The sequence below is a fragment of the Zootoca vivipara genome, chromosome 2 (assembly GCF_965207765.1).
Source record: "Zootoca vivipara chromosome 2, rZooViv2.hap1.1, whole genome shotgun sequence".
NCBI lineage: Eukaryota > Metazoa > Chordata > Lepidosauria > Squamata > Lacertidae > Zootoca > Zootoca vivipara.
In genome coordinates, this window is record NC_142584.1 from 77,810,296 (window position 1) to 77,828,090 (window position 17,795).

A 17,795-nucleotide genomic window follows, 5' to 3' on the forward strand; every position below is an offset into this window, starting at 1 on the left:
CAAAATGTCTTTAAAATGACCAACGGCTAAGCACTTGACTCCTACTGCTGTGTAGAATATAAGTGGCTGACGCCTCGATTTAAAAGACATTATTTTGTAACTAAGACTCATTTATTTAATTGGAAAATCCAGGTAGCAATCAGAAACACAGCTCAGTTCACTGGTCTAATTCTTACTTTATAACATGCTCCTACACATGGGGAGTATAGGGAGATACTGTAATTTTTTTTTTAACTCTTCCATACAGATTGCCTAAATCCTAAGCAGTAATTGAACTCGTGTTTCATTTTAAATTCTATTTGCTAACATTAAATCCAAGTGCCTCTCTGTTGGCATATCTGAAACCTCAGTGTTCTTTTCAAACCACACAGGAAATACTAGGACGTAAATCTGATGAAAGGAACACAACGGTGCTTCTCTTAGCCAAGCTAAGAACAAGACTGAGTTAACAATCTAGCGTTTCTATACTGGCCTCTCTTGCAATGCATGCAAAAAGCTGCGTGTAGTTTATTGCAAAGAAATTCACATACAGCTTGTGGTGCTCCTTCTCCCTCTCGTGGTGATTCTAGGAAATGCATGTGGATGAAGCTGCTGCTGGGTGTGGTCTCAGATGTTTTTGCTCAGTCTCTTTAGGTGACAGCATAGCTGCCAAGTTATCCCTTATTTTAAGGGATTTTCCCTTATGCTGAATAGGCTTCCTCGCGAGAAAAGGGAAAACTTGGCAGCTATGGGTGACAGTGACACCTTAAATCTGATATATCTGTAAGGTAAACCCTGAAAAGAGGCTACAGCTATAGCCATCAAGTCAAATGCCTCTTCAAGTTACACAACAGTGCAGAAAACCAAATAAAACAACACAAGTGAGGCTAAGTTAAAAAACGAACAAACCCACCCATCCATCCATCATAACCTTATTGATGTCATTTTAGCTTTAAGGTCTGCCAAGCAATAGTGAAACTTGGTAAGTAAAAATGTTTTTTTCCACCTATGAATAGTGTTCTGATTTAATTTATACAAACAGCATGAAAAGCCTAACCCCAGAGCTTCCTATGGCCATTCTCCAGCTCCCCACATTTTATGGCCCCAATCATTACATTAACGAGTCTCAGACTCATTAGCTCCCCAGGGCTCCCCTTGTACACCCATGAGGAAACCAGAAGCTTCCACTCTAATTCATAACAATGGTTTAAGAAAACAGGCAAACTTCAAACTGTTGTTTATGAAATTAGGGTGTATACTTAAACCATAGTAAAGATTAGCCAGGGTTCAGGGTTTATACTCAGTGACAAACTGTGGCTAACTGAAAACAAAAAGTTCTGAACTCTGTGAGTTCACATAGCACTAAACCATAGTTTAGCATTGTGTCAGAATCAGGTCCTTAAGTAAACGAAAAGTTGCAAGAACTCGGGCCAGAAAGGATAATTTCAAAAAATTTGCAAACATACTTGGTACACTTAGACCTAAGAAACCTCGCTGATGAAGAATCATCGAAACAGGGCCTTGTCCTGATGTTGATATTTACTGGAAGTTATCCTGAATAAAACTTTGTGAATATTTTTTGAAATTATCCTTTCTGGCCCGAGTTCTTGCAACTTTTCGTTTACTTCTGGACTTTACCAAGAACTCCAATTTCTACTAGAATCAGGTCCTTAGCAAAAGAAAAAACAATAAGGTGTCAACAGTTCTATGATTGTGGCACATTAAAGAAAAAATGAATTTATTATGGCATAAGGTAACATAGACTAGAGTCCATTTCATCCGATCACGAAGTGGGCTCTAGTTCCAAAAAAGCTTATGCCATAAATAAACCTGTTAACAATACACAATACCTCTTACTGCTTTTGTTTCAACAGACTAACATAACTACCCTTCCGGAAGTCGAACGAAAACAGTCCTTAGAAACCCACAGAAAGAAGGTGGAACCTAGCAGGTAATCACTTAGGGAGGATGAGAGAATATTTGCATGTACACACACACACACACACACACACACACACACACACACACACACACACACATTTCAGACCACAAGTTATGCTTCAGTAATCTTTCTATTACTGGCCAGCTCACTGGTTTTATATGAAACTCCTGTTTCAGTGTATCTGAGGAAGTGTGCATGCACACGAAAGCTCATACTAATGGCAAACTTAGTTGGTCTCTAAGGTGCTACTGGAAGGAATTTTTTTATTTGGTTTTATATGAGTTTTCACAATTAAATGGTGCTATACAGATTCCAGAGGCACCAATTAATTTGGGTCCCACCCAGCTTCAAAAAAGCATGGGGAGGTGTGGCTTTGGTTTAGGGTTGTGTGGTTTTTTTGGGGGGGGGTCTTACTAGTAACACTGTTATAGGTATCATGAGGTACAAAAACAAAAGCTCTTAAACTGCAGAATCCACCCTCCTCAATTTAACCTTGAACATATACAGGTCAGGATTTTGGACCCTGCTAAATATCTCCCCCTTCCCCTCCTACCTTAAACAGGGCACCTGGAATCTGGCCTAGGATAGGCAGTAAATCTTGCACAGATGGACTAGCAAAAAGACAGGCGTTTGTTTTTTGAATTCTTGCATACAACGTACAGAAAGAACATGCAGTCTACCATTTAAAAGGAGGAGGAGGAGGAGGAGGAGGAGGAGGAGGAGGAGGAGGAGGAGGAGGAGGAGGAGGAGAAGAAGAAGAAGAAGAAGAAGAAGAAGAAGAAGAAGAAGAAGAAGAAGAAGAAGAAGAAGAAGAAGAAGAAGAAGAAGAAGAAGAAGAAGAAGAAGAAGAAGAAGAAGAAGAAGAGGAGGAGGAGGAAGAAAACAACCTCTATATCTGAAAAAGGTTTGGGGTTAATTTGTTTCAAGTGTTGCTCTAAAGTTTGCATATTTTTTTAAAAAAAGTTCCCTTTTCTGAATCCACCTGAGTTTACTATTTGCACATAGGATCTCCCACCATTGCTAATGGATTAACTGATGCACCAAGCATGATATCTTCTGAGGAAATTTCAACCAGCAGTAACACAAAGTTTACACTGATATTCAGTAGAATCCTTCTGTTTGTTCTCTGTGAAGCTGGGAAACTCCATGTGGATTTCATAGCTGTCTGGATAAAGATCCCCCCCCCCAAGCAGGTATTAGGGTTCAAACACTGAGCGAAAGCTCTCTGCCCATCTTGGAGAAGGAATCACTTTTTGGTATGCCTCTAGACCAGAATAGAATACAAATACAGGACATGAGAGGACTTTGCAATGACTTAGGGCACATGTTAAAAAGCTTGCATTAAAAATTCTTTTTTAAAAAATTCAAGTGATAAATAATTTAAGCTTGTACAAAAAAATAAAAACATCCACTCCCACAAGTAAAAGGCATATATAGCTGACCCTTTGAAAGCCCTTGGAAGCAGCAAATATACACTGCTGAAGCCACAGGTTAGTTATATCTTTGGTATAAGAAAATAGCATATCTTTTGACAATGTAGCTCTTCCACTGGCAGGAAAATTTCATGCTAGACTGGTGAGCCAGTTTATTCTTAGTTGTTTCTTGGTGCGTCTTCCATGTACAACATACAAATATTCCTAACATGTCTTCCTATGATGATTGGAGAGAACCCCAGTATCTTCTTGGCTCCTCCTAGGACTTTTGAATCTAGAATGAAACATGAACAGGGGGAGGGGATGGAAATAAGAAAAAAGCTGAAGTGAGTCAGATTTGCAGCCATAATGGGTTTTGTTTCCAAAAATGATATTTGACCCCCCAAAAAAAACTTGCCGGAATTTTGGCCAAGGAGAATTGCTCTATTCTATGACTTGCAAATTAAGTAACAGAAGAAATTGTGATTTGTAAAAAGAAGAGTTCTTCACCTAATTTTGAGTGACTGGTTATTTTTGTCATGAATAAAATATTTATTCAAATCACTGCTTCTGCTTAAGTCTACAATTGGCTATAAATCAACTTCACAGCTTTGACAACCAAATTGTAGGGATAATAAAAAGTTTTCCGCATGTTTTATACCAGCCTGATGATTTTGTACTATGAAGTATCTTTCCCACTGGTCTTGCCTCGTCAGGTTTGGACCCCCAAAATGCTTCGTTCTCCATATTACTAAACTCATACAGAGAGCTTCCCAAGACTAGCAATACAGGATTAAGGAATCACTGCAAAAAAAGCCCAAATAATAAGTGGGTCACGGGATTAAACAAAAAAGGAACACTTCTGTTTACAAGGCCACACACGGTAGAGCAGAGGCAGAAAGAAGTGGATTGGAAATTGCTGGTTGATCTCTGCGTAATCTGCAGTAGATCAACAAGGGTGACTCTCAGCCACCCAACAATAGACAAAAACTAACACACACACACGCCTCCCAAGATTAGGTTGCTGAAAAATAATAAATTGGGGAGGGGGGAACCGGGACCGAGGATTTTGCATGAACAAACTTACTCAGCTACTAGAGGAGCTCAGTTCTATCTAACACTGATCACCAATGGTGTGAGTCTTTGTTCAGAGGCATCCTGTTGCATAGTGGTTGAACCACTATTTAGCACCATTTCTGCTTCCATTTATTAACCCTCATCCATTCCCTCACTGACTGCAGACAGTGGTCCAAGACTCTGGGGTTGCGGCGCTCATCTCACTTTACTGGCCGAGGGAGTCGGCATATAGCATGACAAAGCCGCTTCTGGCGAACCAGAGCAGCACGCAGAAACACTGTTTACCTTCCCGTTGTAGTGGTACCTATTTATCTACTTGCACTTTGACGTGCTTTCGAATCTTGAGGTGCATGTAAAAGGCATTAAATGTATGTATGTATGTATGTAAAGCCCAGTGAAAGATTAAATAAGAACAACAGGGCCCCTCTCCCAGTAATGATCGTTCATCAGGGAAAGCAAGGCCGATTCAGTCCCCATAACCAAATCTGAACTGGAATGGATCATCAAGATAATTGGTTTCATTCCAGAATACTTGCAAGGGTTGTGCCACAAACCTCTTGATCACTTCCCCAGCCCCTCAAAGGGTGGGGGTACTTGTTCTGGCAAACCAGTGTGGGTCCTAGATGGGCTTTTTCAGAAATTGTCAGATCACCACCTCTTTCAAAATGTCCAGGGCCACAAAGATGTGTTGACCACATCCTGTATCCCCCCTCAGCAAGCCAGGATGGGTAAGTGTCATCTGTTGGCTGTGTTGCTGTAGGCACCTTGTAGACACCATCAGGCCACATCAACTGAAACTGATCCCATGACACCACACTGGAGACTGCAGTAGTGAATGCACATGTAGCGCCAAGGTATATCTTCCTCACCCAGTTTATATTTCTGACTTCTGGGCGGCTTATGAAGAACCTGTCAGTCTTGCCAAAATGTGTAGCCATGAATTATATAGCTGGGGACCCACACATCAGCCTTTCCTGGTGTGTTCTTTCATGAGCCTGATGCAAGAACACTTCCCAAACATGTTTTATGCCAAGATAAACAGGCTAACAAGACAACTACTAAACCTATCCTCTCAGAAGGGAAAAAAACGGCAAGAATTTACCTGAGTTACAGCAATACATGTAGAAGGCTAATCCTGCGGCGATGCTGAAGCAGGCAAGAAAGAATGTAGGGCCTAGAAAATTAAAAAAAACAACAACAACGACAGAGGAGGATTAAAATTATATGTTAATGGTTCATCAGTTATCATTGTTGTTACTGTGACTACAGTGATTCAAATGTAACTGGCACAATTATGTTTGCTTTGGACTTCATCTACTATAATATATAATCACCATTTCCTGCAGCAATTATTTTTTATTACAATTATTATTACCATTATGAAGGCCTCTATAGCTTGTAGCCTACTTATTTTTCTTTTTAGAAAAAAATCAATCCTCATTAAAAACTCGCAGGGCAAGAGAGGAAATTTTAGGGTTGCGTTTAACAGTGTCCTTGTATAAACTGAGCAGAATTCAACCTGAGAAATGGAATTTTCCCTTCCTCTTCTCCTGTGCACACCCCAAAAAGTGCTCTGAAGGGTTGTGGGGAACCTCTGGGGAACAACTGGTGGGATGCAGTGAGAGGAGAGGAAGGAGAAATTCTGCCTGCTCATGCAACAATGGATATACTGGTAACCCAGAAATTTTAATATCTTTTAGTCTATAAAATTAAATCAGCCTTGTTGTTAGCTACTTATTTGAATATACTAATTAAAACATTATTCAGGCAACCAAATGATTCCTATAGAAATACCACCGGGCTTCTCTATGATGACCAGAGGATAACTCAGCAGAGCACGAGATGCTTAATCTCAGAGCCATGGGTTCGAGCCCCACGCTGGGCAAAATATTCCTGCATTGAAGGGGGATGGACTAGATCATCCTTGTGGTCCCTTCCAACTCTACCATCCTGTGTTTCTCCCTTCCCGTCTCCTTAGCCTTCCTTCTACCCTTAACCACGTGAGCTTTGTGGGCAACTACTATAAGGCCGTTAACGCCTGCTATAGCGATAGAACAAAAAGGGCTTCTTTTCTCTTCCTAGCCTAATAACCCCTAATAGGCTATTTTGGGTAGAAATGAGCAGTCCCAGCATTGCCCTCCACATGCTCAAAGGCACCCTTTGCACAAAAACTACGTGCGTGAACCTTTCATTTTCCTGGGTCCTGCATCCCTGAGCCTTCAGACATATGGGTGTGCACTAGGGTGACAACTTTTTCATATTTTTTCCTCAAAAATTATTTCCTGTAGCACAAATGGATGAACTTTTGCCTATTAATGACTAAAATGAGGTATATTCCATTGAAATATTGAAAAAGGTCACGCACAAACCGTTTTTAATTTTTTTGTATGCCGTTTTACCATTTCATAAAATTGTATTAACAATTCTATATATATTTCGTATCACATTCCACAATGGGGAGTGTTCTTAGCAACATAGGGTATACAAATGTCACGCCTGCGCAAGGTAAAAGCCCCTTTTTGGGACCTCAAAACTCAGCCAGCAGACCCCGCCGGACATGCTGGGAAAAGAACCTACAGGAGAGGTAGCAAAATATCGTCCTCTAGCAGCGTCTATACTGTTACTGCAGCTAAAAAAAGCTTCCTTGTGTGTTTGATGACCCTATATAATGTTGTATATATGTGACTCTAAAGCTTGGGTTCAATTTTATATCTGCTTACAGCGACTTCAAAAATGGTCAAAAAACTGATAATTTTTTAAAAATCATTTTGTGCGTGAGGTTTTTTTTAATCAAATCTCTTTGAAAGTAAGATTTTATCTAATCTTTAATGAAAGCTCATCAAATTATGATACAGGGAAATGAGGTTGTAAAAAAGTCATCACCCTAGTGTGCACATGTAAAGGTAAAGGGGCCCCTGACCATCAGGTCCAGTCGTGTCCGACTCTGGGGTTGCGGCGCTCATCTCGCTCTATAGGCCGAGGGAGCCAGCGTTTGTCCACAGACAGCTTCCAGGTCATGTGGCCAGCATGACAAAGCTGCTTCTGGCGAACCAGAGCAGCGCATGGAAACGCTGTTTACCTATTTATCTACTTGCACTTTGATGTGCTTTCGAACTGCTAGGTGGGCAGGAGCTGGGACCGAGCAACGGGAGCTCACCCCGTTGCAGGGATTTGAACCGCTGACCTTCTGATCAGCAAGCCCTAGACTCTGTAGTTTAACCCACAGTGCCACCTGGGTCCCTTAGTGTGCACATGTGGGCTCTGTGAAAACAGCATCTCTGAATGTGTAGAGATCAAGGCAGGGTCAGTGGGTGCAGTGCTGATTGGACCCAAAATTTAACTTTTTTTTAAAAAAGGAGGTTTTAGGCTATTTCATGATGCAACGTTAACCGTAACTTCATGGCTGGTGTCCCGCCCTGCCTTCTGGCTTTAAATGTGCACAGTAAGGGCCAAAGGGAGGAGGCAAGGGCATTAAGAGGGCGGAACAGCTCGGCTGAGTGGAGCAGGCATCTCACATATTATTTGCACTGCTGCCTTAAGCTTATCCACTGCACAGATCTGCAAACTCAGAAGCTCCACAAAACAAACCCAGCAGCTGTACCAAGAAAAACCATGGGCGTTGGTTAACACTACTGTAGGCTTGCCACTTAAAAGTAGAAACTTACTGAAGCCTATGCAAATGTTTAAAAATGCCAACACACATGTGATGCAAAAGGCTGTGCCCCACTGTAGTTAGTACTTTAGAGATCAGGGACACAGTTCTCCTGTGGCATGCCCCAGTGAGATAAATGGGGTCAACAACCTCTTGCACAACGCCTGTCAATTGCAGTGGTGTCTAGATTGTTTCCTAAACTTATCCCTAGAAAACTTTGGATTTTATATTACAGTGGTACCTCGGTTTATGAACACAATTGGTTCCGGAAGTCTGTTCATAAACTGAAGCGTTCATAAACTGAAGCGAACTTTCCCATTGAAAGTAATGGAAAGTGGATTAATCCGTTCCAGATGGGTCCACGGAGTACTTAAACTGAAGCGTTCATAAACTGAAGCATGGGTGTAATTGGTTCTGGAAGTCTGTTCATAAACTGAAGCGTTCATAAACTGAAGCGAACTTTCCCATTGAAAGTAATGGAAAATGAATTAATCCGTTCCAGATGGGTCCGCGGCGTTCATAAACCGAAAATTCATAAACCGAGGTGTTTATAAACCGAGGTTCCACTGTACATAAAATGGGAAGGGGTTATGGGTTTTTCCTTGTTTTTGTTTTATTATGTATTTTTTATGTTGTGAACTGCTCTGTGTTCTTCAGATGAAGGACAGCAAGCAAATTTAATTAATAACAATCATCATCATCAGTTTGAACAACCCAGAAATTACTACTGGGGAAAAAAACTTGATTATACGTGTATACATTTCATTTATTTAAAGCCAAAGCACATGCCCACAGCAGACACACTTAGAATTAGTATCATGACATTCAATTGCAACATATATTTATATATATTTTCCTTGTTAACCTTACTGCCCAATATTGATTTAGCCAACAATACTTTACACGCATTATTTACCCCTGTCATTTAGAATACATTTCTCCTTCTCAGGGTTTATCCCTGTGGAATCTGAGGTTTCTAGAAACAAAAGCAACACACCAAAGAGTTAGTGTAATATTCAGCGCAACACACGTCTGAAGCACGTCATGCAAAATGTGAGGAAAGCAAGGACCAGTTTTCAAAGTACCGTATTTACTCGAGACTAATGCGCCATCAAATCTAATGCACACCTCAATTTTCAGAACCTTGAAACAAAAAAATAGTATTTGCCAGCAAATGTCAATGTGCCACTTAATCTAATGTGCACCTTAATTTTCGGAACGTAATTTGGCCAACAAAGGTGAGCATTAGATTCGAGTAAATACGGTAATACAATAACGTAAGATAAAATGGCTGCTAATTCCCCCATCCCAACTGACTCCCTCGTTTTAGCCAAATGCTGTTCTCGAAGCAGCAGCAAAGGTGCAGTTGTAAAAGGCGCCCATGGGTCCTGCCCCCCTCTAACTCAATTGAAACTGAGCAACCCATTCTACCCCGAGAGAGCCCATTGCACACAGGCTTCTCTACTAAGGAATTCCTGCACAGCTGACATTGCACCCCTCTGTGCGGAGGAACAGTGAAGACAGAGGAGTATTCTAGGGGAACACTCCATTCACATCAGGCTCTGGGCAGGCTTCACCCCTGGGTTTGTGATCCAAAAGTGCATCTAGATCACAACCAATATACCCCTTGTGGTTGTGCAGTCTAGGGAAAGCTCAATAATGTTGGCTTGGCTACTATTGATCTTCTCATTGGGTAACCCGTGATGAATCACAGGGGTTTCCGAATACCACTGGCATAATTAGGGCCATTGACATATGAACAAAAGGCAGTGGTAAAATACGTTGGCTTAAACATTTGTGTAGGTTGGTTTGCAAGCATAGGGCCAAAGGCAACCACCTTATCATCTTTGTGCATTTCATATACAAAGTTGGCGAATAAACAACATTTAAAAGTGGGGTGGTAGAGAACTTTCATGATAGGCTAAGTATTAAACCACATATCTATTTTCTTTCCATGCTAAATAAGTTTTAATTACAGGCAATGCCATTGTTTAAGCCTACAATTCTTGTCTTCCAAGGTCACTCAAATCTTTGTGCTCTTTACAGTCAATTGACAGCTTGTGGTATTTTCCAAGGACTTTTTTTATCCTTAGTCGCACCTGCAGATCAACCTTCATGCTGCTCTCAGGAGAAGCACTGGAGTGCTGCGCACCAGCCTGCCACATGGATCCCACCCTGCCAATTTCTGAAAATGCTTTCAAGCACACCTTTCAGCCAACATCAGGAACATCTGGTGAAGCAGGTCGCTCGGCACAACAAAGATTAATTTAGCTGCAATAACGTGAGCACTGATTTTCATTCCACTTTCACATCAAGTGTAGAAGATGCATAGCGGGATCAATGCCTGTGTTTAGAAGAATCTTGAGCAAACCTGTGTTTTTCGTTTTCTCTCAAACTGTTAAGCATTTTCCTGGCACCATTTGATAATACACTGGTTTGAATGTAGCTGGAACGTGCAATTTGTGCATTTCTCAAACATTGGTTTAAACACCAGTCGCTTTCCCCATAAACTCCTCTTCCCTCCTACTTCTTTTTCAACGCTTTTTCCCAGACCCAAGTTGGCAAAGTAAGCATGAGTCTGGAACGCTACAATAATAGGAATGGTAAAATACAGTTATGAGTGTGCATGCGATGCGGGTATAGTATTGGAGGGAAAATGGCTGGTGGGAAGGGATCCGGTGTTCCTCAAACTTGGGTCTCCAGCTGTCATTGGACTACAACTCCCATCATCCCTGACCACTGGTCTTGCTAGCTAGGGATGATGGCAGCTGTAGTCTAACAACAGCTGGAGACCCAAGTTTGAGGAACACTGGACTTTGCAGTTGTGAATTGTCTCCTTCAAATTTGAAGGCATTTTGCAACTGGGATGAAGTCCTCTGGGGTTTCATTACACACAGCTGCAGTGTAGCATATTGCTTGCTGGAAAGCATCATGCAAAAGGTTTATTTGACACAAATGGAAAATGGCCTAGAACTCTAGTTTGGAATGAAGCTACTTCACCTTTAAATATAGCCAAAAGTATCTGTTGTGACGGATCTTTTCACTTTCTTACTTGAACATGCTGCCCCACAGCTACAGATGGAATCGATTAATGTTTGTGTTCTCACAAACCTTTAAAAGTTTCCAGTACTGCATGGTTTCTGAAAGTCAGAATGGCAGAGTTCTGGAAAATACGCCGGCTTTTGAAGACAATTAACTTCTGGCTAGTTCAGCAATGTGTAATTGGCACAAAGGCTATCACTGAAGAAATATGCCCATTAGCTGTCGACTGTGGCCTTCAATTTGCAAACTGGGTTGCTAATGTATTGAGTCAAAGATTCAGATTAGCTGACACCATCCAGTTCATGATATATTTCTAATATGGGCCCTTGGTGCTAAATACATTGTCAGCTCCTGAATTAATCTTTCCCATGACACAAAAAAATATATTAAGTGAACGTAACTAGGTATTTTATAGCCACCGGTGTCAAAGACGATGACTGATCTCTCCCCATGATACTGCGGTTCAATTTCATGCACAGTGCAATCCTATGTATGCCCACATAGAAGGAAGTTTCACTCAGGTCTGTGAGCCTTGGGCTTATCCACAATTCCCTTTAATCCACACTTTCCAGGTGCTTTAAAGAAAACCTGAGTTGTCGTTTGTTGTGTTTCAGCTATAAGGAGTGGGTTTTTCTGCTTTGTGAAAAAAATGAGTGCTCTGACATAAGAGTTTTAAAAGCATGAACCAGTTCCTGGAATGTGCAGGGAAAAAGTTAAGTGTGGATAAGCCCTTACTCCCAAGTAAATGTGTGTAGGTCTTCACCTTAACAGCCCAACCCTATGCAGGTTGACTTTGAAGTAAGTTCCACTCAGCTCAATGAGGTTTGTTCCCAGGTAATTGTGGATACGATTGCAGACTTATAGCACCATCACAGTATGAGAAGCTTTATCAGAGGAGTGGCCAGCCTTTAACTCTCCAGATGTGGTTGGACTACAACTCCCATCATCCCTTTCCATTGGCCATGCTGGTTGGGAATAATGGGAGTTGGAGTCCAACAACATCTGGAGGGCTGCAGTGCAGGTTAGTCATCCCTGCTTTACAGAGTTGCAAAAACGGGAAAAGCACAAGAAAGGCATCACAATTCTGGCATGACTTCCCAGAATTCCTTTCTTCTCCATGTCTGGTGTCAATGGCTAAGGAGCTGGGCTGGCACAGGGGAAGACCAGCTTCAACTTTCTGTTCAGAGATGCCTCTTCTGTTAAATTCTTAGGCAGGCTTCCCCAAACTGCGGCCCTCCAGATGTTTTGGCCTACAACTCCCATGATCCCTAGCTAAGAGGACCAGTGGTCAGGGATGATGGGAATTGGAGTCCAAAACATCTGGAGGGCCAAAGTTTGGGGATGCCTGTTCTTAGGCGAAAACCTAAGACTTAAAATGAAGGGCACAAAGTACTGTATTTTTCCGTGTATAAGACTAGGTTCCCCCCCCTAAAAAAATAATGTCCAAAATTTGGGGGTGTCTTATACACAGGGGCCATCTCCCACCAGTTTTCTTAAATTTGAGTCCCCCAAAATAGGGGATGTCTTATACATGGGGGCGTCTTATAGACAGTATGTTTGGAGAACAAAGGTACTGTGCAGATACCCTGTTTCTCATATTTTAAGACATACCCATAAAATAAGCCATAGCAGGATTTTTAAGCATTCAAGGAATATAAGACATACCCCGAAAATAAGACATAGTGATAGGTGCAGCAGCAATGCCGGCCGTGGCAGGAGGAGAAGGAAAAAAATAAGACATCCCTTGAAAATAAGCCATAGTGTGTTTTTTTGAGGAAAAAATAAATATAAGACATGTCTTATAATATGAGAAACACGGTATGCATATAAAAGGCAGCCAAGATTGGCTGCAGCTCCCTGTTAACACCTACACCTAACATCATAAACCTGAGTTTGCTGCCACATAATGTGTAGAATGGCCCTGGGCTCACTGGATAGCCTTGGGCAAGTTTCTCTCTCTCTCTCTCTCTCTCTCTCTCTCTCTCTCTCTCTCTCTCTCTCTCTCTCTCTCTCTCTCTCTCTCTCTCTCTCTCCCTGCCTGCCTTACAGTTGTTGCTGATCTGAATTCCTTGGAGAAAGGACAGAATACAAATATGATTATTAAATCCAGCTCTGAACATATTCAGCATGTCTCAGTGGAGGAGAAAGGAAGAGCAGTCCCAGAATGCTATTTTCTAGCTGTCTATACAAGTGTTATGTCCTCTCCAGGGCAACAGAAAATTATTTCCATGTAAACCAGTACACAGGGACATAATATAGCAAGGATTGGTTCCTTCCTTGTGGCAGAGCAACCTGGTTCTACTAACCTTGAAGCCATTTTAGCAAAAGAGGTATTCCAGGAACTAAGTCTATATGATTCATGTTTTGTCTTAACCACCAGAGGAGAGGGGAGTTGGTACAACGTAGTATGTGGCTGCACAAGAGGAAAGGGCACCAAATGGATGGTAGATACTGGCTTCATTCAGATCTAACACTAAACCATGGCTTAGCATTGTTAGAACAGATCTCCACAAACCTTGGGATCACATATTCCTCCCCACTCCAATGGTGCAGCTTGAGGAGATTAGAAGTTTCTACTTCCATTTTGGATGACCCACAGTTTATGGTTCCATTTATGGACATGCTAAACTGTGGCGAATCTTAACTAGGGTTAGATGAAACAAGCCTGCTTTATAAACTATGGTTTGAAGTTAGTTTGCTTCAACAAGCCATCACTTGTTGTTTAGTCGTGTCCGACTCTTCGTGACCCCATGGACCATAGCACGCCAGGCACTCCTGTCTTGCACTGCCTCCCGCAATTTGGTCAAACTCATGTTCGTAGCTTCGAGAACACTGTCCAACCATCTTGTCCTCTGTCGTCCCCTTCTCCTAGTGCCCTCAATCTTTCCCAACATCAGGGTCTTTTCCAAGGATTCTTCTCTTCTCATGAGGTGGCCAAAGTATTGGAGCCTCAGCTTCACGATCTGTCCTTCCAGGGAGCATTCAGGGCTGATTTCCTTAAGAATGGATAGGTTTGATCTTCTTGCAGTCCATGGGACTGCAAGCCATCACTACATTTCACCATTGTTTGGATGACACAGCGAGCTGAAGTGAAAATTTCCAAATTCCTCCTTACAGCTGTGGAGAGAAGGAGAAATGAGGGGGAGCACACAAGGCAAAGGTTTACTCTTTTGATGCTACCCCATGGTTTAGTGTGGAGTCCCAATGAGACCATGATAGTGCTTCTTCACTTTGCCTGCACCATTTTGTGAATGATTTTTTTAAAGACATTCTGAGAGAATCTGTGGTCAGTGACTGTGGTGGTTGGGGCTAATAGAATATTGGGCGGGGGCTCAATAAATCAAGACCTTCAGGTATAGGGCAGTATATAAATTGAATAAATAATAATGAAACTGATAATGATAAGAATGACACCCGCTGCCCTTTCTTTTATGCCTGCTGAAGGCCTTCTGCCCCATTTTTTTTATTATGATTAACTTGGGCCTGCCCTATTCCTTTTCCCAGAATGCCTCTGGGCCCCACATGGAAGAGGACAGGGCTGTTGTAGGCCTTGGCCTTGCTTTCCAGCTGGCTGGCAACCCCAACTACCCTACAAAGGAGGGGAGGGTGCTTCTCGGTCACTGCGTGGCAGCAGAGAGTGTCCTTGGAGGTTGGGTTTTCTTTCACAAATTGTCAGCATGCCCCCAATACACAAAGGAACGCCACCATGGGGTCTAGGGGGGCTTTCGCTCTTTGCCCTCCACAGTAATCTGCATTGAAATAAAGGTGCCACAGAATGGGGAAGTTTTAAAATGCAGTTGCAGGGACAGGAGCCTCTAACTCAGGCATCCCCAAACTTCGGCCCTCCAGATGTTTTGGACTACAATTCCCATCTTCCCCGACCACTGGTCCTGTTAGCTAGGGATCATGGGAGTTGTAGGCCAAAACATCTGGAGGGCTGCAGTTTGGGGATGCCTGCTCTAACTGGACCAGGACCACAAGGAGAAATGAAGGGTTGAAGCCTTTCAACCCCTGCATGCTATCCTAGCATGAGACAGAGATACAGAGAGGCAGAGACACAGAGACTGTAGGCAGACAGCTAAGAACAACAGAACCCTGTTGGGTCACACCAAAAGCCTGTCTAGTCCGGCCTGCTGTTCTCACAGTGGCCCACCAGATTCTTATGGGAAGCTTGCAAGCAGGTTGCGAGCACAACACCACATTTCTCACTCATGATTTCCGGTAACTGGCATTCAGAGGCAGACTGCTTCTGGGGGTATAAGATAGGTAGCCTTATCCTCCATGACTTTGCCTAATCTTCCTTTAAAGCAGGCATCCCCAAACTTCGGCCCTCCAGATGTTTTGGACTACAATTCCCATCATCCCTGACCACTGGTCCTCTTAGCTAGGGATCATGGGTGTTGTAGGCCAAAACATCTGGAGGGCCGCAGTTTGGGGATGCCTGCTTTAAAGCCATTCAAATTAGCGGCTGTCACTTCATCTTGTAAGGGTAAGTTTCATAGTTTAACTTCGTGCTGCAACTTCCTTTTGTCTGTCATGAACCTTTCAGCACTGGATGCCCCCAGTTCTAGGATTAGAAAAGAGAGAGAAAAACAGCGCCCTATCCACTTTCTCCACACTGTGCATAATCTTATAGACTGTAGGAGTCACAGGGCTGAGGCACACCTTGCCTGACATCACACTGTTGTCTCTGACGTCACACTGTTGTCTCTGACCTTTGCCTCCTTTGCAGAGGCCTCACTTTCCACTTGGTAGGAACATGACATACCAGTAGAGCAGGACTCGCAAATATCAGAGGGAACATGTGTCAGCTCATGATGTAAAAGTGCATATTCTTGCTAATAAAAAAGAGCCCCTGCCAAGCTAGCAATCAGCTTGCTTATGCGCAGCTCACCTGCATCATCAACACCTGTCACGTCTCCTTCACTTCAATAGACCTTGATTATATGTGGCTCCCTCCACCCCTCGCTCCCTCACCTTTTCTCTAAACTTCACTAAATCTGTTGTCTTTCCTCCTAGGGGAGTTGCTCCAGCCTCTTGGTCATTTTCTGCACTTTTTTCACCTCACTGCGGTTTTGTTTGAGGAGCTGATGTCCCCACAAAACAGTTTTGCATGTTTCCAAATGGGCCCCCTGAAGAATATGGTATGCCTAGCATTAACAACACACGTTCACAACTGCAAAACGCTCTGAAAATGCCAGAATTGTCTAGGCCAAAAAGGACTAAATAGATTCCAGACCAGTCTAGATATAGCTGAGGTAAGTATGTCTCTAGCTGGCCAGTAACCGTTTATCTTTTTTGTCTAGAGTTGAACAGAGCACTTTTCTTGCTTAACATTCTGTCAGTTTAGAAACAAGAGTGATACAGGACTACGTATTTAAATGTAATTGGCTATTACTAATGTCTCTCAGAGATGAAGAACTGATTGTAACTGGCTATCAAGCTGGGTAAAAACAGAAATCCCCATGAAAGTTATTGGGAAATGATGTGAACCTCAGTTGATTATATGACTGGCTGATTATTTATATAGCTACATTTGCCTTTAAAATAAATATTAACAGAAAACAAAAGCCTGGACCTTGGTGATATCCCTTGTGGAAGAAAAGTTGGCCACTGCAGTTTTGAGCTGACTACATAGGAAAAAAAACCTGGACTCAAAATAATCTCACATTGATCCTGTGCAAAAGTGGGAGAAAGACCCTGGATAGAATAAAAACACTCCAAGCCAAGCACTGGATCGCTTTTCCTGGGTAACAACACCACTTTAGTCCGGAATCCAGACTTTGCAGCTCATAAAGGGAACATAAAATATCTGAAAAGGTTGCAAAGTTGCCAGATTTATTATTATATAAAACAAAGATTCAAAATTGCCAGATTGGTGTGCAAATACAACTGCAGCAGCTATAAATAAGCATTTGTCTGCCACATATAATTTGGTCAGTTTTTAGCTATATCTAAGAAACAGCACACAGAAAGTTCCATTTAGTCCCTGAAGAGGCAGCATTGTAACAGGGCACCCAAAGAAATCTGCTAGCACTCCGACTTACTTAGAATTCTTCTGCTTGGCAAGTTGTTATACAGCTGTTCAGCATTGATCTGCAAAGCACGGTAAAATTCTTGACATGGTTTGTCGCCTTCCTTCTGCAAGTGGGCTATAAGGTTTGACAGCCGACTATGAAGAGAAGCTTTGGGATTTCGGAACTGCAGGGAGGGTGGGAACATATTTATTTTAAAGAATGTGAAAAACAAACAAACACCAATGTTAAAGCAACCTCTGCCTCCCTTCGATGTTACGTGGAAGAATACAAATGTAGCTTTATATTTTTGTTTAAACGTTCTTTAGAGCGTAAGATTTTATCACAAATTGTTGATGGTGCTTCTATGTCATGAGAGTTAGCTATTCCAAAGGAGAATAAATAACAGACTTTCTCCATTGTACACAACAGGAAAAACAAGCAGCGATGTCCATCTTTCTACTATTTGTAGAAGATCTAAAAGGCTATACATTCAGCACTAAAGTGAAATCACATATAAATATTTAAATATTTTAGATATTCTTTTAATCTTATTCAGGGGTCCCCAGACTAAGGCCTGGGGGCCGGATGCAGCCCAATCGCCTTCTCAATCCGGCCTGTGGACGGTCCGGGAATCAGCATGTTTTTATATGAGTAGAATGTGTCCTTTTATTTAA

General features: G+C 42.2%; 1 protein-coding gene across 7 annotated transcripts in view; it reads right to left on the reverse strand.

The window, feature by feature from the left end:
- Positions 1-2,880: 2,880 nt before the first annotated feature.
- The window catches only part of CARD19 (caspase recruitment domain family member 19), a 37,592-nt gene continuing 22,677 nt past the window's right edge, over positions 2,881-17,795 (reverse strand). For 2 of the 7 annotated variants that reach the window (XM_035106313.3, XM_035106314.3), the window contains exons 3-6: positions 17,152-17,305; positions 8,979-9,038; positions 5,513-5,584; positions 2,881-3,628 (exon numbers count right to left, since the gene is read on the reverse strand). In XM_035106313.3, the coding sequence (XP_034962204.1) occupies positions 3,513-3,628; positions 5,513-5,584; positions 8,979-9,038; positions 17,152-17,305 (402 nt within the window). In that variant the 3' untranslated portion in view covers positions 2,881-3,512. Of the gene's footprint in view, positions 3,629-5,512; positions 5,585-8,978; positions 9,039-10,325; positions 10,649-13,278; positions 14,222-17,151; positions 17,306-17,795 lie in introns of those variants that run through there. The other 5 variants (XM_035106315.3, XM_088662227.1, XM_088662226.1 and 2 more) reach the window with 4 other exon arrangements.